The sequence below is a fragment of the Festucalex cinctus genome, chromosome 20 (genome assembly GCF_051991245.1).
Source record: "Festucalex cinctus isolate MCC-2025b chromosome 20, RoL_Fcin_1.0, whole genome shotgun sequence".
NCBI classification, from domain to species: Eukaryota; Metazoa; Chordata; class Actinopteri; order Syngnathiformes; family Syngnathidae; genus Festucalex; species Festucalex cinctus.
The window spans coordinates 14070162-14092338 of NC_135430.1; the positions used below are offsets into that span (position 1 = coordinate 14070162).

At 38.2% G+C, this 22177-nt stretch overlaps 1 protein-coding gene across 2 annotated transcripts; it reads left to right on the forward strand.

Annotated features, from left to right (window-relative positions):
• Positions 1 to 905: 905 nt before the first annotated feature.
• On the forward strand, positions 906 to 20719 carry arhgef4 (Rho guanine nucleotide exchange factor (GEF) 4). Of its 2 annotated transcripts, XM_077509137.1 has the most exons (13): positions 906 to 1248; positions 1765 to 2319; positions 2444 to 2573; positions 8534 to 8682; positions 15459 to 15638; positions 15727 to 15930; positions 16004 to 16183; positions 16257 to 16489; positions 17773 to 17902; positions 18006 to 18137; positions 18440 to 18683; positions 19681 to 19758; positions 19871 to 20719. In XM_077509137.1, the coding sequence occupies exons 1-13, from the start codon at positions 1168 to 1170 to the stop codon at positions 20026 to 20028; spliced, it is 2454 nt and encodes an 817-aa protein (XP_077365263.1). In that variant the 5' UTR covers positions 906 to 1167; the 3' UTR covers positions 20029 to 20719. The 2 variants fall into 2 exon arrangements, with proteins under 2 accessions (XP_077365263.1, XP_077365264.1); XM_077509138.1 differs by lacking the exons at positions 906 to 1248; positions 1765 to 2319; positions 2444 to 2573 and adding an exon at positions 3721 to 4403.
• Positions 20720 to 22177: the final 1458 nt, after the last annotated feature.

The window sequence follows — 22177 nt, forward strand, 5'->3', positions numbered from 1 at the left end:
GAAAAATCTTAATAAATAAATAATAAAGAAATAATGTTGCTATTTTGTAGCTGGTCAGTTTTAATGTTCTAACCCATTGCTAGCGAATATAAGCCAAAAGTGAGTTATTCATTAAAAAAAAACTGCCAAACATTATACAAAAAAAAACAACCCCGACATTTTCACTCCATCTTTCAAAGCAAACAGAATATTGTGCGTTATGACTACATAAACATGGTGGACACATATGAAAGATTAGATTCCATTCTTTCATGAGAAAAAAAAAAGTAAATTTCTACCTTATTCCGTTCTTTAGTAATCACCGTTTGAAAATAGGTAATTGAATGACATAAGCGAAAATACAAAAAAAATTAAGTGAAAACAAGCTTTTTGTGAAAAGATACATTTTTTTGCACAACAGTTACTTTGACACTGTTTTTTGTTTAGTGACACTGTGAATTACATTTAATGTGACGAAGGCTTTGATCATTCACGTCATCCTTGAAAACGTTCTAATGCATCAGATTTCATCAGATTCCGTCATGATTTATTGTAAGAGGATACAATGCTGCCATCTGCTGGCCATAGTTAGTGGCTGTTTTGGATTTCACAACCCCAATGACAAGGTAGCGTTGCCCATTGAGAAAAACAAAAAACGTAAAAACGTCAATTAACGTTTATGGTGGCATTCATTCGGATTTTAGAATACGTCATTAAACGTTTTTGGCGGTCAAAGAGTTTAATAATGGAGGATAGACTAATGACCACAATGAAATATGTATGCAAATTAAAAGCATCGATGCGTTCTTTTTTCTTCAATTCATTTTGCATTTGCTGTTTTCCTCAATGGGGTGATCCGTAATGCCCTCCTTGACTTTTCGGCACAGTATTTATAGCAAGGCATCTTAGTGTCTGTCCTTCTTATCACAGAGATCACAGTGTACATGTCTTTTCAGGGTGGATTAAGCCGCTGTAGGAGGATCAGAGAAATACCATGGAGGGAAAGGTTTTCTTTTTCCTTGTGAGCTCAAGAGACTCGGATGAAGGAACAAGAGGATCATTAATCTCAAATTTGTTGATTTTATAGAATGGGACCTAAATGGGGAACAGAGAAGGCTTCATGCACGTAGTCTGGATTAAGACTTGACATTCTGAACTTGTTTGGATACAACAAGTGGAAGATCCGCCATGGGAGCAGTGCTAAGTTGGTTTTCTACGCGCTTTTGCATTTTGTTGCTGGATGCAGCCTGCACATTGATACACAGCAAAGTAAGTATATGTATGACTTGACTTTAAAAACATCAAATATTTTTGGCTGGTGCAGAAGTTACCAATTACAACAAACTGTTGGACTACATGAGAGCAAATTCATGACAGTTACACTTTTTTGTTTACTTGTAATGCAAGCTTGGTGAAGCATTTACGTGTACACTGCAAAAAAAAAAAAAACACAAAAAAAAGTAGATAGACTTTCCTCAAATAATTAATTAGGTAATAGAAATCAAATTATAGGAGCTCAAGCCAATTCAAAACAATCCTAAACATGTCTGCCTTGTTGCTAGGCAACAACATTCCACTTGAGCTTGTAGATGCCCCCTATACCAGTGAAAAGTATCAAACTAAGCAATCTTCGATGAGTGATAAAGAACTGACAGTAGAAATTTACTCGGTGATTGATTGGTTGAATCGTGTTTGTTTGATTTCAGTTTTGAATCCCATTCTTAGATTTATTTTGAAAGGGCATTACTGCAATGTAATTTCTGTTGTTTTTTTTGGTCTCCCCAGCCTCAAGAATCCCTTGAAGAACCGCCTCAACTATTTCAAGGATGCGGAACAGATGATTGTGGCTTAGGTGATAACGTCTTCAAACTGAGCCAGAAAACGATAGGAGGAGGCTACGCTTCCGAATACCGTACCCACTCACGGGATGACCACACAATTTCAGATTCGGATCTTCGTCGTGAGGTGGAGGATTCTCTCAAAGCTCTTGTTGGACTTAAGGTTCAGCCTGCACCATCGGACCGATTCTGCATCGTTCCGAGTAAAACCAGAAGGATGAAGTCACTATCGCTTCAGCACAACCACAGAAAGGTGTTTGCAATGTGTGTGGGAAAAAAACATAAGACTGGGAAGAAAAACTCAGACAATTCTACTGTACCTTTGAAATTCAGCACCAGGGACATTTGCTCAATGGGTAGCCAAGGCTATCTTATAGCAGAGAACTCCAAATTACCACAAGACCAAAATCAATCAAGTACCAATCAAGTTTACATTGAAGTCACTGAAATAACGGAGCCGAATGTAGAAAGCACAAATAAATCTGGAACTTTTAATTCAAAGGTAAGCCCTATCATGCTTGACAGGATTGATAGATATTAGATTGCGTCAGTGTTATTTTATTAGACAGAGATGTATATATTGACAAAAGGACAGTGTTGAACAAATATGTTTCTCATTCTGACAGACTAAAACCAGAGTTACCGTCGGACCCAACAAGGCGTTCGGACGGTTGTCCCTCAAGGATCACTGTTTCTCACAGAGCACCCCAGTTGGTCTGGATTGTCTGGGCTGGAGAAGACACGTTTCAAATTTTTGTAAGTATCTGTTCGTTCACTCACTCTGTTGAATTTCCAAAGGGCCTCTTCCTCCTCCTCTTCTTCTTCTCGTATTATGTGGCATCTTTCTTAGTGGAACTCAGTGGTGCCTGGCCTGTTGTGGCATGTAGTAAAATCAAGGCATGAAATTCGAAATTATAATAAAAAAACAAAACAAAACAAAACATTACATGTATATGTATAATTAGAGCTGTCAAACAATTACATTTTTAAATCAAATTAATTAATCACATCTTAGAATTTTGATTAATCATGATTAATTGCTTAATTTAAAAAGCATTTTTTGATCCAATGCACTCATCCTCCTCTTTTTCTATTAAATTAATTATCGCATCATTTAAAATGAAAAAAAAAAAAAATGACCCCAGTAGTTTGACATGAATAAATATTCAGAATGTCATATGCAAACATTTATTAAATGCTTTACTTTTAAAGCATGTGGTTATGTTTATTGCTCCAAGACAACCTGCGTGACCTTCAACGTAAACATCCGCTGTCAAGCTAAAGGATAATCTGCGGTCAAGATTAACATTCCGATTAATATGCGTTAATACATGATTAATGCAATCATTTTTTTTGTGATTAATCAATGAGTTTATGCTTTAACACCATTTTATATATATATATATATATATATATATATATATATATATATATGCTGCAACTAACGATTCACTAATTAAATTAAATAACAAAAAATCTATCCCCTTTTGCAAAAATAGGACATTATTTCAAATCAACAGTGCACAACCATACATAAATTATACATCAGGTACTAATTTGGTCTGTAACGTAAGGAAAACAGGCAAGCATGTTCATAATTTTTATTCTAAAGTTAAAGCAATTGTTTTATTTTGGTTCAAAACAAAGACAATCAGTCCACTTTCATGGAAGACGACAGAAATCGGAGGATATTTACTCTTGAGGAGCTGAAATTGTAATCATTTGGACAATTAAATTGAAATAGATAATTTGATAATCAAAAATGATCGAATAATTTGATACATTGATTTGTAGTCGATTCATTGATTAATTGTTACACCTCATATACATATATATGTAGGGTTTGTGTGCGTGCATGTGCGCATCTCCCTGGAGAAAACTGCACCAGCCGCCACTGGCACTGCTTTTTTTTTTTTTTTTTTTTTATGTCTGCACATGCGATTGCCAGCCATTGACATAATCGAGCCTCAGAAACCCCCTGTGAATACCCCGGTGATGTCATGCTATACTGTAGAACTAGAGAACGAGCGAGGAGAGTGAGAGGAGCAGTAGCGAGAGAGGGCAGTGTGCAAACAGGGTGGAGAGAGACACAGAAACAGGAGCAGAGAGCGGAATGGAAGCGAGGATGGCTTGCTGTAACTCTTGTGTTGTGTGCACGGGAGTAGAAATAATCAAGCCGACAGCTGACGCTTACCTCAGCGAATAGTGCTGCCTTGTCTTTCGCCTTCGCGCAGTCTCCATGGTGGCAGAATAAACGACCTGTTCAGCCGCCGCGCTTCATTTTTGTATTGCTCAATACAATTCCCTCCCTTGTTGTTTGTGTCCGCATCAAAATGCGGACCCATCAGACCTCAGAAGGGAGCGCGCCCCTGCCCAAGGACAGTTGTGGTAGCGGCGGCAGCTCAGGGGAGTCGCCAGGGTCTGACTGTCATGGAGCATCCCTGACAAGCGGAATGATGGACAGCATGGTGGACGCTGGTCTTGGGGTTGGTGGATGTATCAGGGGATTTGACGGTAGCCTGAGCGGCACTTTGAGGGGTGTCCTGTCTCGGTACTGGAGCCTGGAGAGTCTCCACTCCACCACAGGTAACCTTTCTATTTTATCTCTTCCAAATAAGCACAGTCTTACCTCTTCATATACATCATCATGTAGAAATGACATGTGGCAACAGGTTGACGTGGTCATGAAGTTGTTTAGGAATAGATGGACAGTCAATGTCTCTCCTTGTTTGTTGGACTTTACATTTACAGTTAGGAACTTATGAGTTCAAACTGAATCTGATGTGAAATGGCACAGAGTAGTTGAGGTCATAGGTCAAATTGCATGCATATACTCACACACACTATGGTTGACCGGTAACATGTCAAAGTTACTATAGTCAACTTGGGGAAAAAAACTACAGTATAGAGATATCGTATCAACACCGTATTTAACTCATTTGCTCCCAATAACGTGTAAATACGTTTTTAATGTTTTAAGTGTACCAAAGACGTATTTATACGTTTTTGTTGTTGTTGTTTTTTTTAATGCTAAAGTATACAGAAGGCTTTGATGCAGCCTCTCAACTGCAAAGGACGGTTGCAGAAATGGTAGTTATTACACAAACGGCCAGCACGAGGCAGCAGAGCAAAGGAGATCAACCAGGGCCATCTAGGAAAAAAAGCTAAATTACATACAATTTTAAATAGATTTGTGAAAACTAATGAAACTTAGCTCTCTTCTAATGCTAATTGCTGCAAAACGGTAACAGATAGAAACATACTTTTTTTCCTGATGAAAGAAGAGACTTTAATCTTTCTTTTGATAGGTTCCATGCTTTTATAGCAATTGAACGCAATATTCTGTGGGCCTTGCAAAATCAGTCAAAATTCAGTAAAACAGCCGGGAGCGAACGGGATTGCTTCTGGCTGGGATTGAATGAGTTTTTAAAGCACCTGATCTCACTTTCACACCCACCCTACTGTCAAGAAATAGGAGATTATCCTGTAGCATTAATTTTTAGGCGCACACAAAGACTAGCTAGCTAGAAAGTGCACTAGCTTAATGCTAACATCGAAAGGCGAGCTAACGGAAAATAGCGTAAAGGTTACGGTTGTTATAAGTTTTTAAACAACACATACAGTGTAAACAAAGAGACCAAGATAAATAATTTAAAAAAATCCACAAATAATGCAAAATTTAAATATATTTTTTGAGAGGTGAAGTAAAAATAAACAACCGAGATACTGTGATTGTATGAGCAGCATGTATACCGTCTTACATATAACCGCGTGCGGCTATGTTCAGAATTAACCAATCACATTCAAAATTAGGAATTAGGCCACACATGCCACCATTTAAATAAAGTACCTCTGTACCCCAACTAAAGTTCAGCTTTTCAAGTAGGCTTTTCCTGACATTTTCTTTCTAGCATCTATTATAGTCACAATTCCTTCCACCTTGTTTGAGGCCCTAGTTCCAGGTGAATACAAACAAAAGTTTTGAGACTGCAACCACCATACTTCACTGTATGCATAATATTCTTTGTTTTTTTTTAATTTATTTAATTTATTTTATTTTTTTATTTATGCATAATATGCATAATATTCCTTTGGCCATGAACAATGTTCTGTTTGTGCCAAGCATGCCTTTTGGAATGATGGCCCAAAAAAGTTCAAACATGGTTTCTACTGACCGCACCGCATTTTCCCACAGGTCATTTTTGGGAGGTTTTGTTACTTTGAAATGCAGTCTGTGCTGCACAGGTCAGATGCTAGTGAGTTCCGGAGAAGGGCAGCAGAGGTGCTTGAAATCTGTGGCAAATTGAAAACTATGACGTTAAGATTGAAGCGCTCATTTTGTTTACAAAACTAACAGATTTGAACCTCACTGAAAAATGAAAACTATTTATTTAGAGTTGTTTTGACAAAAAGTTGGCTGTAAACCAAACCTATACCTAAGACTTCATGAAAACAATTCTTGTGTGAAAAATTGAGGGATGGAAGGAATGCGTGTCTCAAAGCATCAATCAGAAAAAAAAAAAAAGAATGCACAAGGTTCTCTAGGATATAGGTCAGTGTAGAATAGCCATTCATCCTGGGTGACTTCATGCTCTTCCACTACTGAATTTACTGATGATGAGACGACTCAAGTTTGCAAAGATATTTTTTTTCAAGCATTCTACATTAAAATGGCGAGCCAAAAGAAGAAAAGATTTATGTAACGTCCTCCCTAAGGGCACATACTTTTAAGTGTATTTCTGGGAACTAGTTTGTAAAATTGGTTCTACTTTTCGAACCCGACATTTTACAAACTAGCAGGGGTGCTCATACTCCCAAAAACCGGCGGGCGAAGTTTCGATCCTTGAGCGGTTGCTTGAAAGAGATGTCATAACAAACAATATTAATATAAAGAAATGTGACACAAAAACTGTATACTGTAATACAAGTTTCCACATAACTCTTGTAGAGCACTCAAGTAATGCTTGAGTCAATAATGCACACTGACTATATGCAATTGTTGCATGTATACTGCAAAAATGGTTCCATTTCATACAGATCATTTTGGTCAGTGAGTCTGGAGTGCTTCCCGCCGGCGTTTGGCCGTTTCTTCTTCCGCGTCGCTTGCTTGCCTCTACTTACCAGAGTGTGGAAAAAAAATTGAGTGCCTTTAAAGACGAGAAAGCATTGTAACTTGTTGGGGCAGCAGTTCATGCACTGGTCCGATTTTATGACATCATCACCATAATGCATCTACAGTAAGAATTGCTTGTTGCTTATTAGTGTTCAAGAGCAATTTGGCATTTCAAATAAGTAGGAATCACTATTACTACAGTTATATTTTTTAAATGTTGAAAAATTCTGGGATGACCAAAATACTGTATAATAAGAAAGCAAATTAATCAAAAACGTAAAATCAGTAGACATTGTTGACTTTAAATTGGGATCTGTTTTTGTCAACCTTTAGAGAACATCTTATAGGTTTATAAACATTTTAATGATGCCTGGTAGGATGAATGTCATCAATCACCACACATTACATCAATCAATCAACATACATGAATATTTATCGCAGCAATCCAAATGAATCTTTACTGAATTCTTTTTATCAGTCCCACAATGGCCACACATTTTCCTGCTCAGGCATTTGTTTGTTGGTGATGTCTATGATGAGGCGTGACAGCAGGAGTATTTTTAGCTCCTTTGATAGGTAGCCACGAAGCGCAGGCGTTCATAGAAAGTCGTGATAAAACACAATAATAGCTCTGCAAAATTAGATCGGCTTTCTTATTTGAAACACAATATCGAGCGCACTCTCTTTTTCATATATTGTACGTATTCTCTGCAGGCTTGGGGCCTTTCAGAGGGTGGTGCTCCAGTCGTGATGGCCAGTCACGGGGCTGACAAAATTTAGGTCGTTTCAGAATTGGAGGACAAATAAATCTCGTTATTAAATCAAGTAGAAGCTCTTTATTTTAGTATTACTCCAATTACAGGAATAGTCTGTAACATGGCTGCAAATCAATGTTAATGTTTGACCTGTTCAAAAGGCCATACTAGCTGCATTACGTTAGCTTCCATGCTAACAGGTAAAAACAAACAATCCTAGCTTTGATAGTAGCGTTAATATGTCTTATTCTGATAACATGACTGCTGAGCATTTTGAAGAAAAAAAAAAAATAAAAAAAAATAAATACAAAGAGGACATATTTTGGTCTAACCATTGTTAGCACAATTAGCTGGATGATGTCATTTCTGTGATGGTGATGTCATTTTTGAGTCATGAGCTCACTTTTTTTCCTCTTCTAGACAAAAAGGTTCAGTAACAAGGTTTCATGTATGTTGAGAGACAACTTTAGTGTAATTACTACTATGTATTTCAAATGTGTTTTTTTTCTTACAATGACTAAAGACAACAACAAAGTCATGCAAAAATCGCTAGCTGATTTTAAATGTACTTTGTGTTATATTTGACGTGAGTTAGCTGTATTCTATTTTAAGTAATATTTTGGAATCTTTTAATTCAGTTACTCTTACATTTTTTTTTTACTCAGGATGGGGAATCATCAAAAAAGGGATTAGTCTTACCCCATGTGCAACAGGCAAATTTGAGTCCTCAACAAACCCAACATAGCAATCAATGCATACTAGTGTTCGATATGTAGCACACGTTTGATCGAATTGTAATTTGCCATCTTTCTTTCCATTTGTCCCATTGACCCCATTTCATTCTGCAGCGCCTCTGCCTGATGGGGCCTCCCAGAAGTCGAGGTCTGGAGAAGAGCTGGGCAGTGAGGAAGACTTGTTGTATGAAGAGTACTGTGGTTCTGTTCACTGTTTTGGACATCCAGGAGGAGGTGGCGGAGAACAGCTTGCTGTCAATGAGGTATTTTTATTTTATTATAAATTACCTATCAGGTTAACAGGAAGCACATTTATGGGAAGTGAAAGAATTCATATCAAATGATTTTTTTTTGTACAACAGTTCAGACTATGCTTGCAAACTCATTAAATGCTAAAATGCCTGTTATGAATTTGTGACACCGAGGACTCTTTTTAACCTTCACCAAACTGAGCACTCAGGAGAGTGATGCTCATTTTGTGTCCTGTGTGGAAGTTCAAGAATGTTCCAGAAGGAAATTCATTGAGTATCTAGCTATTTTTTTTCTTCATTATAATTAATCTCATTTTGCTCCAGTTGTCTGTGTATTATTATTATTATTGTTATTATTATTCTAATAATAATAATTATTATTATTATTATTATTTGTAGCATTGACCGGATTCATTATGTGAAAAAAAATCATATTCATTGTCATTTCACATTATAATTTTTTTCCAATATCATCCCATATTTCATGAAATATGAAATACATTATATATATATATATATATATATATATATATATATATATATATATATATATATATATATATATATATATATATATATATATATATATATATATATATATATATATATATAAAATCCCTATCAGCTTCAATGACATCTCCCGTATTATTCCACATTATTCAATACAATTACATATAGCAATGTCTTTAACAAGTCGACTATAGTCCAGTGGTTAGAGCAAATGACAAGTACATGGGAGACCAAGGTTTGAATCTTGATTGGAACAGATTTTAGCCCAAGTTCAATTTCATATAAGCCATTTGACATTGCTTTTTTCAACATCATCCCATATTTTTAATGACAACATGCATGTATTCCACATGCATTCAAATATTATCATTCCGCTTTCAGCATTCACATGCAATTTCTGAAGAAATTGCACATCTAGTTCATATTTAGTGTTAACAACACCCTTCTCTGTGCTATGTCAAGGAATTTAGTTAAATTTTGCACATATTTTAAAGGGACAGCAACATGAAAAATAAACTTTGAGTTTTTAGCCATTTTAAAATGAAATGCTAATTCTTCACCTCAAACATGACCAAAGTGGTGTTTTCCTCCATTCGCCCCTCTATGAGAAATTCTAGGTTATTCTGCTCTCCAAGCACCAGCCCCTCCCAACCTGAGAAAACGAGCTGTTGGCACTCTTTGACGTCATAAGGTGTGGAACCACCACCCGCACTGCCTCTACGGAATAAACGCACGCCCACGTTTCCTGAGACCTCCATGGGATAGTGACAAAAGTAGCCTTTATTAGCAAACATTCTGTCCAAATGAATTCAAAGCAATCAATCATCCTTCACATTGTGACAATTGGCTGTCTTGAAATCCCAGAAAGGTTATGGCTGACACTTGTGTAAACTACAAGTAAAGCTTTTGCACTGCTGAACCTAACACAACGAATCGTATAGTGTTTACTGCTCTGTAAACAGCAAGTTCCCGGTTCGAGACCAGCTCAGTTTTTTTTCCTTCTTCTTTCCTCTCTCTTCTTCCCTCTCCTCCCCTCCACCACCACGATTTCTTGCGGAACGGAGCCATTTTGTTTCAAATGTTTATTGAAGCACTTGCGTCAAGTTTGGCCATACAGAGGAGTGCTCAAACGCAGACCTCAGTCGGCTCCCCGGGGGCACGGAAATCACATGGGGAGAGGCGGAGTTTTACTGAACCGGGTGTTTTACTTCCGCGTTACAAAAATAACCAGCAAAACGCCTAATATATCATAAAAAAATTCCATCGCCATGGTGTCAAAGGTAAGATTTAATCATTATATGCCTATAGTTAACTGTTGAAAGGGTTTAAAATACTGTGGGTTGATCCCGTTAAATGTAAAATTTGCACATGCACAAGTGCGATTCCGTTCATTGTTCAGCTCTCGTCTCCACTATCCTCCATTTATATGCCTCTGCCAAACAACCCACCCCCACTCCCACCTCTCCTCTTCAGGGGTTGCTAAGGCGCAGCCTCAGCCGTTCTGGTATCCAATATACGCTCACATACTCTCTGTCCTGATTGGCTGCTGGCTCTGCAAGGGTGTGCGCAAAAGGAAAAAGGGCGATCGTGGAGGGCTCAGACAGAGCTACTCCCGCCAGACCACAGAGCATCCTTTTTTACCAGGAAAAGCTGGGTGGAGGTAGCAAGCGATCATTTTTGGATTTTGGATGTTTTTTTCTGTCAATGGAATGGGAAGAGGATCACCACCCAAAAACAAGAAGATAGGCACATGATGGACAGTAAGAGGAGACATACGAGGCATAAACAGTCAAAATGCAGCATCACCTTCTGCCATAAATCTTGATATTTTGAGCGTCAAGAGGAACGCAAGCGGCGCAAGAAGAGAGAAAAAAGGAGGGGCTGCTCCGTGCCATAGCCGCAAATAGCTCACCGAGCCTCCACGAGCAGGCCGAGGCTCCTGTGAACGTCGTCAAAGTGGCAGGAGGAGAAGAAGCGGAGGCATCGGCCACCACCGAGAGGGGGAGGAGAGAATCGCCGAGGGCCGACGACAAAGACAGACGAGAAGAGGGGCCCGAGGACGCGGTGTGGTGCGGGGGCTCGGTGCTGAGGGGAAGCAGGCGGAGGAGGTGTGGAGCCCCCAAGCCGGAGGAGGCGGACACCACGGAACTGATGGCTCGCGGCAGCGGTTCGGGAAGGTGGAGCAGGCAGAGGATGGGCTTCGTCAACACCGTGCTGCGCTGCAACCTCCCGCCAGAGACGCAAAAAGTGGTGGTTTTCTTCATCATGATGCTGCTCATCATCATCAACGTGGTGCTCATGTTCCTGCTGGCTTTCCAGTAGGACAAGGACCACGCCTCATGCGTTCGGCAAAACCAAATCCAGAATGTTTCCACCATAAAGGACGGCTGCCTTTTAGGGGAGCTCGGCTTCTGGGATCGATGGGGGTCTAAAAAAGGGAATGGGTGTTTGGCCGACCCGACTTACTCTTTGCCTATATATGTAATGTCCTTTTCACTGGCAAAAGCTTAACATCGCTCAGATATGTTTTTCTTTTTTTGTATCTGTTCAGAGCTGCTGAAAACAAAATGCTGTCTTGAAGTATGCTTTGATTATCAGTCTCATAATCAGTCAACATTCAGCAGAATCAAGGAAGAATTGTATTAAAAACAAAGCAGAACAATGCACTTTTGAAACGTTTCACTTTTTTTTTTTTTTTTTTTGTAATGAACCTATCCACTGTTATTTGCTGAGAAACTCACCGATTTGCTGTTTTTGTGCCCAGGCCAAAGCAATTACAAAGCAAAGTATTACTTTGGCACCATCTTGTGGTATCTTGGTGCAACAAGGAAACATGTTGTAATGACTTGAGGAGCTTCATTTAGATAAAACTAGTGCTTTGCCGACATCTTGTGGCATATTTGTTCCATGGAGCAACAGTGGTGCCCTGAGATGTGACCTTGTTTTGTTCTGAGATCACACTTGTATCTCAAAGACTCATTTCCCATAGAAATGCATGTTCACTACCACTAATAATAATTTCTAATGCCATTTTTCACAAGAAAAAAATGCACTCAACAGTATTATACTATACAAACACAATAACATTCGCTCTCCACAATGCAAGCTGATACTGTCCATCCAATGCCAAAAAAACAAACAAACAAAAAAACAATGTTAACTGATGGTGACCAGATTTTGTGAGTTTTCTGCTGCCATCTAGTGGTGGGAGTTTGAAGTCCACTTGTATTTCACATTTTTGCTTGTATCTCAAGACAACAGTAAAAAAGTGCTCATATCTCAGAAAACTCACGACAGGTAGATCTCAAGGCATCACTGAATTTTTTTTTTTTAGACAAAACTAGTGCTTTGCTGCCATCTTGTGCTGTCTATGACAAACCTTTTGGGAGGGTTTCAGTTATTGCTTTGATTATTTTTGCTAATACACACATCCAACCAATTTCTCTGCCTATTTTTGTCCTTCTGCTTTTGCTTATATGACAAAACGTAACAAGGCGTGTCAGTAATGTTCCAGGATTGGTGTTAAAAAAAGATTTCGAATCCTTCAATGTGGGTCACACGATCAACTGAGACGCACGTCAACAAAGACATCCTGCGGTGGCTGCTTCATTCAGTTGTGACAGGACAACTCGTGGCTGCTTCACCATGACAAGGCGTCTGCTCACCATGCCTTGAGCATCTGACAGTTCCTGGCTGAGATGAGCTGGAGCAACCTTCATGACCACAACTGATTTTTTTCCCGTCTCCTCAAGCGCAAGGCGGACATCAAGGGGACAGAGTTGCGGAAGACCCCTGAAGAATTCTTCCAAATGTTCCTGAAGGTAGTTTAAATGAATCTTTTGTGACACCAATCCTGAAATTTGTCTGACACGCTTTGAAAGAAATTCCACTGAACCAGCCTCAATGTCTTATTATTTTCCAAGCAAAATCCTAAACTACATTTTGCAAGACACTGCAAATAGGCACTCTTTTATAAACATGGAAGAATTGCTGCTCAGAGATATGCTGTTGTTTACTAACTGGTCTTGGCTCAGCAACTCGATATGTGCTTACTAAATCTTCACTTTTTCATTCAAGATGTGTGACATCATTGTGCGCGTGTGACTGACTGAGAAAAGGAATCTTAAATTGATTTCAAACTTGTTTTAATGTATTGAAACAATAAAAACAGTTTGAAGCTATTTGTCTTGTGATGGTTTTGTTTGCGTGTTACTTTGCAAAAGGTGATCTTGGTTTATTGATCTGTATGAGATTATGCCTTAATCTCATCTACACAATATATGTAAATTTTGACTTATTTTTAAAAGTTAACTCATTCACTCCCAGCCACTTCAACTGAAGCGACCCCTTCGCTCTCTATTGCTATAAAAACATGGAACCTACCCAAAAAAAAAAAAAAAAAAGTCTCCCTTTTCATCAGGGAAAAAAAAAGTATATTTCTATCTGTTTCCGTTTTGCAGCAATTAACATTTGAATATAGCTAAGTTTCATCATTATTCACAAATCTGTTTAAAACTGTGGGGAAAACAGCCTGTTCCAACAAGACCCGCCTTGATCTCTTATACTCTGTTGCCACCTGCTGGCCGTTTTTGGAATAACTACCATTGCTTCAACCGTTCTCTTCAGTTCAGAGGCTGCATCAAAGCTGCATCTGTATTTTCTAGCATAAAAAAACGTATAAATACGTCTTTGGTACATTGTTAATATTTAAAATAGAACGTATTTATAAATTTTTGGGAGCAAATGCGTTAATAATGTTGAATTGGGATGGACTGACTATTTTGACAAATATCGGCATGGGCCCGTTCACAAATCTGAAGGTCGATAAAGTTACTATCTCACTAAGCGGCGAATGCTTAATGAAGTTTTTATTTGTCACGTTCAGACAATTTTTCACTGTCTGTGAAGATCTTTTAAAACTTAACTTTGATGGAAACTCTAAATTAGCATTTGTCACTCAGTGAGATACAGTTAACTTTTAATTTATATTTATTTAAATTTATTTTATAAAAAATGCTGACACTGGGAACTCCCTACATTTTTTTTTATAAAAGAAAAAAATAAAATTAAATTAAGAAATTATGTTGAAATGTTTTTAAAACTTTATATTTATAATATAAAACTTTAGGAAGCTATTTACTTGCTTAGTTTTCAATTTTCTTAACATGCTCCCTTGCATTTTTTGCTCTAATTTTTAAACAAAGCTGTCCTTTCTTTATATGTTTATTATTGGCAAAGGGATGCAACAGGTGGCGTAGAAAGATAGCTGGCAAAAGGCAGCTGCAGATAACCTTTTAATTAAAAGAAAAAGTAATTTACAGTAATATTTTCTCTTGACCTGCAAATGAATACCGGCTTGAAATATCTGTTATCAGCCTCCTTGACTACTAATAATCGGTATCGGCCCTGAAAAAAAATCAGTAATGTCAAATAATTCCTCATTGCAACACCCGTTTTGTCATGACTCGAGTCATGCAGGAGTAATGTTTGGGTCTTGTCTTGTGTCTGGGGTCACGCCTTGTTTGGGTCTTGTCTCATGTCTTGGTTAAGTTTGAGTAAGAGTTCATGACCCGTTACGTGTATGTTTTGGTATTGATGTAACAGCATCCAGTTTCAACTAGTTTTAGGCTATACGATGTCTGGACTATATGATGTCAAGGATCTTTTATGCTATATGATGTTTGTTGATGTCAGGAACTATCTGTAATTACGGAGTCAACAGCCAATCAGAGAATTCCATGTCAGTACTAGTACTCACATGTCTAGCCACAACCAATGAGATTGTTTGACTGTCTATTTAAGGGTCTGAGAATTGTGTGTGTTTTGCCGGATTATTGCTTAACACATTCATTGCCAGACCAGAAAAAAAAAATGCATCATTTGACGTCTTTTTCCGTCAATAGCAGTGAATGAGTTAAACATGGTAAAAATCAATTAAGCAATTATAAATTGTTGATTTAATGTACAGCAGGGGTGTCCAAACTTTTTCCTCTGAGGGCCACATACAGAAAAATAGAAAGCTGCAAAAGGCCACTTTGATTTTTTTTTCTTAGTTATTTATTAACACATTCATTGCCAGACCAGAAAAAAATGCATCATTTGACATCTTTTTCCGTCAATGGCAGTGAATGAGTTAACTGTTCCTGTGTACAGCTCACATAGGTTCTGCTTCTCAATGTGAATAAATAGATACAATCTTATTTGTGTCTGCATTTGGGATCCTATTTCTCAGACACCACACGTTTGACCTCCATCCTTCCTGCGTTGCTTCCCTGCAGCTTATCAGCGATGGCAACGTGGTGTACGCCGAAGCGCTCTGGGATCACGTCACCATGGATGACCAGGAGCTCGGCTTTAAGGCTGGTGATGTCATCGAAGTGGTGGATGCCACCAACAAGGAGTGGTGGTGGGGTCGTATCATAGACAATGAGGGCTGGTTTCCGTCCTGCTTTGTTCGGGTGAGTCAAAAATGAGGACGCAAAAGAAATTATTGGATGCGATCAACAGTGAGCGTAAAACAAATTATGTTCTTCTTCCGTCCGTTAGTTGCGTGTGAACCAGGATGAGCCCACAGAGGACTTTCAAACCCACCTGGAGGTGGCCGAGTCCACCGGAGGCAAAGAATGGCTCGGCCTTGGAATGTTCCTGGGGCCTGGACTGCCCAGCAAGGAGCTGATGAGGGCAAATGTCATCAAAGAGATCATGAGCACAGAGCGAGATTACATCAAGCACCTAAAAGACATCTGTGAGGTCGGCTTCAGCTCGTAATTCTCGTTTGAATTTAGCTCGGCGTCGGAAATTCTGATCCTGGTTTTATCTGCAGGGTTATATCAAACAGTGCCGCAAAAGGACAGACATGTTCACAGAGGAGCAGCTTCACACCATCTTCGGCAATGTGGAGGAGATCTACAAGTTCCAGAGAAAGTTCCTAAAGAATCTAGAGAAGAAGTACAACAAAGAGCAACCACATCTTAGTGAAATTGGCTGCTGCTTCCTTGAACATGTAAGCTCACACACAACAGGAATTACGATTATCCAGCCACCTCTAACTCGTCATCCTTCCATCTTGCACACAGCAAATACATTTCCAGATCTATTCCGAGTACTGCAACAATCATCCCAACGCCTGCATCCAGCTCTCCTTGCTCATGAAGGCGAGCAAGTATGTGTTCTTCTTTGAGGCCTGTCGACTCCTCCAGAAGATGATTGATATTTCTCTGGACGGATTCTTGCTCACGCCGGTCCAGAAGATCTGCAAGTATCCATTGCAGCTAGCCGAGCTGCTCAAATATACCAACCCACAGCACAGGTGACTGCAAACATGACAAACATTCAAACAGGGTTCTTAAACAAAGGGATGAATGGGACTGATGTACCAATTCGACTAAAAAGAGATGACACATATTAAATATGATGTCCAGAAGCATTAACTACAGGAAAACACCATTGGTAGGCTGCTGGTTCGCATTTAGCACCAAGCTAAGTTACTCACTGGGTTTTGTATGGGTACTCTAGTTGTAATTCATGATGAACAAAATGGGCAGGAGTCTACAAAATGCTTCAAGCGCCAATTAATTTGCTCTTAGTTTGAAAGGGAAAATAAAGTATATCCAACATGAAATGCTAATGCCACCTAGTGGCAGAAAAATGACCACTACACAAATCTGGCTTAATGTTTCACGCTTCTAAATGTATATATCTTTTTCATCTGAAAAGTGTTCCCTCATTTTCCGCTGAGGTTAGGTTCCAAAAAATACCCGCAATAAATTAAAGTAGCTAGCTTTATATTTTAAGGCTCTAATACCCCTCACCACACTGTTTATACACTTTTCTCATTGAGGCATTTACTTTTTCCTCAGATTTTTCTCGTTTAAACATTCTCAGTGTTAAAACCTTCATAAATTTCATATAATAGGTACATTACTTAAAAAAATACAGGCAGAATTGCACTCCAAAAAAAAATAAAAAATCAGCAATATAATGAGACCGCAAAAAGTGAACCGCATTCTAACTTAATTTACGCTGAAATTATTGTATCAATAAACTAAAAATACAAACATTTGTATTAGGTTAGCGCTCCGAATTGTCGCTAGGTGTGTGTGTGAGTGTGGATGGTTGTTCGTCTCTGTGTGCCCTGCGATTGGCTGGCAACTAGCCCAGGGTGTCCCCCGCCTACTGCCTAGAGCCAGCGGAGATGGGCGCCAGCTCCGCCCGTGACCCTTGTGAGGAATGAGCGGTTAAGAAAATGAATGCATGGATGGATGGATTGATGGATGGATTAGGTTAACATTTTTTTCCACTTTTATGTCAATTAACACATTCATTGCCAGACGAGCAAAAAAAAAAAAAAAAATGCATCATTTGACGTCTTTTTCCGTCAATGGCAGTGAATGAGTTAACAAGAGTATGAAAAATGTATAAAATTATGTATACATGCGGTACGACGTGGCATTAAATTTGTTTAATTTATATTTAAAAAAAAACTGCATTAAAAAGCATTACATTCAATTTTCTGACACCTGCAGAAACAGTGTGATGACAGTATATAGAACTTGGTTGGTCCCAATCCATAAACTACTGTTTGATCCTTAGGGAGTATAAAGATGTGGAAGCTGCCCTAAATGCAATGAAGAATGTGGCCAGGCTCATCAATGAGAGGAAACGACGCCTTGAGAATATTGAAAAGATTGCCCGGTGGCAGAGTTCCATAGAGGGCTGGGAGGTATATTTGCTAAAAAAAAAAAAAAATCACGTTATAGCCTTTAATAGAACAACTGTTGGGCTGGGTAGCATGGCACATTTTGTACATTTTTATTTCTGTGCAGGGTGCAGACGTACTGAGCAGGAGTTCGGATCTCATCTTCTCTGGAGAGTTGACCAAACTGTCTCTACCACATGCCAGGAGTCAACAGAGAATGTTTTTCCTGTTTGACCATCAGATTGTGTACTGCAAAAAGGTCAGAGCACTGTTTTCGAATCATTTACAACTTGAAAAGAACAAGTATTCACAATATTATTTGGTTCCGTTTCAGACCCCATTTCTCTGTGTTATTCGTGGGTGGACAGAATCGAGAAATATTTGATATTTAATATTATCTAATACTGCTCAAAGTTCCTAAAAGGGCATTTTTGCATGTTATTGAAGATGCGGTGCTGTTAGTCTGGCAGATTTAATCTTTCTGGCCCAAATAACAAAAGCTTTATTTATTAAATGCCAAATAGTTGTGATGAAAAATGATATTCTTATGAACCATTATAGGACCTTTTGCGCCGGGACATGCTATATTATAAAGGTCGCCTGGACATGGACCACATGGAGGTCATCGATGTCGAGGATGGCAAGGAGAACCACTTTAACATCAGCGTCAAAAACACGCTGAAGCTGCAATCGCTTTCTGGTGATGAGGTCCACCTCCTGTGCGCCAAGAAGCCCGAACAGAAACAACGGTGGATGCGAGCCTTCGCTGAAGAGAGGAGGCGGGTCCAGTCCGACCGGGAGACAGGTCTGATGTGTTACGTGTGCAGTTTGTGTTGTCTTTTAAGATTTAATATGATCATTTTGTGGGAGAAGAAGCTACCGTATGAGGTTTCAGCTTCACAACGTTGCGCAACAGTCGGCAATCCACTTTTAGGATTTTATTGAACGGTGCAAAACAAAGAAAATTAATTACGCTTTGTAAAACCATTTTGTTTCTTTACATTTTCTTTATATGTTTTATAGAAAACAGTTGGATGTCCAAACAAATGAAACAATCAAATCCCCCGGATTTGAAACATTTTTCAGTTGCTCCTAAAATATGTATTTTGTGGTATCATAATTTGAATTGTACACTGACTGTATATAAGCAAAGCTGTTTTTCTTTTTCATCAATTTTGAGTTAATTTAAAGATCCTTTAACACCACTATTTATTTATTATTTTTTAAACGCAAGAGTATGGGAAGCCTGCAATGGGGGAATTCCAGTCTCAACGCAGCAGACACTTCCATGTTAAAATTTAGTCATACTAAATGTAATAATCATGCATATATTTGTGGAGACTGGGGTCAAGTTGTATTTTACAATTTTTAAAAATGTGCAGAGTTTCACAAGTTACTTAATAGGAAAATAAAAATACAGAGCTGTCACCAATGTCTGACAAATGCAATTATGCCATCTAGTGGCAGATAATGACCAACACAATCAATATTGCACTCATTTTTTACAGTACAGTACAGCTTAATTTTAACTAAATTTTATGAATTATGAAATTACTTTTATCAATGACTAAAAGATGCAGCCATATTTGTATTTAACATTTTTTCCACTTTTATGTTAAGTGTCTTAACTTTTACATTTTATTGTACATTCAGTGCGAGTTAACAATTAACAATTTTAATTGCCTGGCACCACTAGTTTTTATTTATTTATTTTTTTACTACCAGTCTACTGCTTTGAAACTATTCACATATAGTCTGAATTTGGAAAGTAACAGAATTTTTCTTTCTTTTTCTTTCCAAAGGGTTTACTCTCACAGAAGACCAGAAAAAACAGGCCATTGTGAATGCCTGCAAAAGATGCTTATCTGGGACACCCAAAGGTATCAACCATCTTTTCAGTGTGACATTTTAGTTTTCATAATTCATCAGGCAGCTGTAGCTGATTCTAGATTAGAAAATGACGCATATATGATTGTATGTGAATTTTCTCAGTGGTGAGCAGACCCTACTACGACTTACTCCTGAGACAGAAGCATCCCTCCCTCCCCACGGCCTTACCACAGCAGCACGTCTTCATGCTGGAAGAACCCAAGCGCAAAGCTTCCACCTTCTGGCACAATATCAGCAGACTGACACCATTTAAGAAATAATACAAACAAGAATAAGCGAAAAGGGGAAAAGGATGTTGGTTGTTTTCTGTATAGGACGTGTTTATAGTTATTTATGATGAAGGAAGTTGGGAGAAAATTAACCAACCTGAGGATAACCTAATGGAGAAAGCTACCGTACGTCTGGCACTAATACTGAAAGACTTGGGACTCCTAACTGTGCTGCTCCCTGCTGCTTGTCAACAAATCTGTTATTTCCGCTATATATTTCCACTATGACATGTTTCTGCTTGATGCCAACTGTTCACAGTGCCAGATGATTTTGTTTTCTTCTCTGTCAAGTTATATACCAAAGTGGAACTGGAGTTTGTTTTATTTTTTATTTTTTCCTGTGCAGAAAAGACTTAGTCAGACCTCTCGGGTTTCATCTTCAAAACAGTTACAGTTAATGTTCAATAGGATCAATAGGCGTGCTCTGTAATACACATGCAGTTTGAAATGTGAAGTCTTTCTCAGTATTTCCAAACAATTTCCATGACTGTTGCTAAGGCAATACACAGTTGCACGCAACAGTTTAGTCCATTTCCGTTGGGTTATTTTGTGACCTCTATCCACCAGTAACCTACCAACTATTTACTCTATGGCTCTCCAAGTATGTAGTACATCTTTGTACACCATACTGTACATGTTGTGAAAAGGCTCAGAATAAATTAACTCAAATTATGGTACACAATTCCTCATGTCTAATTTTTTATATATTTTTTTTCTGATGTCAGAGTTCTGATTGCTACCCGTTTGCCTCATCACCAGCTAACGGAGAACTGTTGTCATGGCAACGACAATATCAGGTCAGTTCTATTTATGGCCAGACGGTGGCAGAAGAGTAGCAGAATGGATTGATTATTTTGGTGAAGCAAATACTCAGCTTTTGAAAACTGGTGTTCCATATTTTGCTTAAATATTATTACAGTTATGTGAACCCTAACTTAATATCTCACTTCAAAATTATCAAGCGCTCGATGCAAATGGTAGCGCATGCACATGTTCTAGATCAGTGTGTAATGTGTCTAACAAAATATACCTTTCAACAGGACTTAAAAAAAAAAAAAAGGCCCGGACCCTGTCAGAGGAAATTTCATAATTAACTCATTCACTCCCAGCCATTTTCACAGAAGCAATCCCGTTCGCTCCCGGCTGTTTTACTGAATTTTGACTGATTTTGCATGGCCCACAGAATATTGTGTTCAATTGCTATAAAAGCATGGAACCTACCAAAAGATAGATTAAAGTCTCTTCTTTCATCAGGAATAAAAGAGTATGTTTCTATCTGTTTCCGTTCTGCAGCAATTAGCATTAGAAGAGAGCTAAGTTTCATCAGTTTTCACAAATCTATTTAAAATTGTAAGTAATTTAGCTTTTTTTCTAGATGGCCCTGGTTGATCTCCTTTGTTCTGCTGCCATCTGCTGGCCGTTTGTGTAATAACTACCATTTCTGCAACCGTTCTTGCAGCTGAGAGGCTGCATCAAAGCCTTCTGTATGCTCTAGCATAAAAAAAAACAAAAAAAAAAACAAACAAAAAAAACGTATAAATACGTCTTTGGGACACTTACAACGTTAAAAAAACGTATTTACACGTTATTGGGAGCAAATGAGTTAATAAACACCGAAGAGAATGAAGACTAACCTGAAAGCCATGTGAGTATGTTCTCGATCCCAAAAAAAAACAACAACAAAAAAAAACGGGATTTTACAAGATTTTATTGTTGCACAAATGTCACACTTGCATGGGCAATAATGTGAATTTCCAAGCTCTGCCCAGTAAAAACCTTAAGCAGCAAACATTAAATGAATGTTCAAACGTAAGCGAGCATCTTGTGAGATGTACAGTGCTTAAACAATGAACCAACATGACATGTAAAACAACACTGGAAGTTGACACTCAGGTCAAGAAACACCAAGCTTTCCATTTTTGTTTATGCTGTTGGAAAACAATAAAAGAAAAAAAAAATCTGATTGTTTATATTGAAAATCACATCTTAGGTGAATGAGACATTAAAGAGGACATATGAACATGACATTTTAATTGCATGTATGCAAATAGTTGGATTTCTATAGTAACTTAACTTTAACTCAACTTTATAATTCGAACTCAACTTTATAATTCTAACATTATTAAAGGTAATTTGAGCA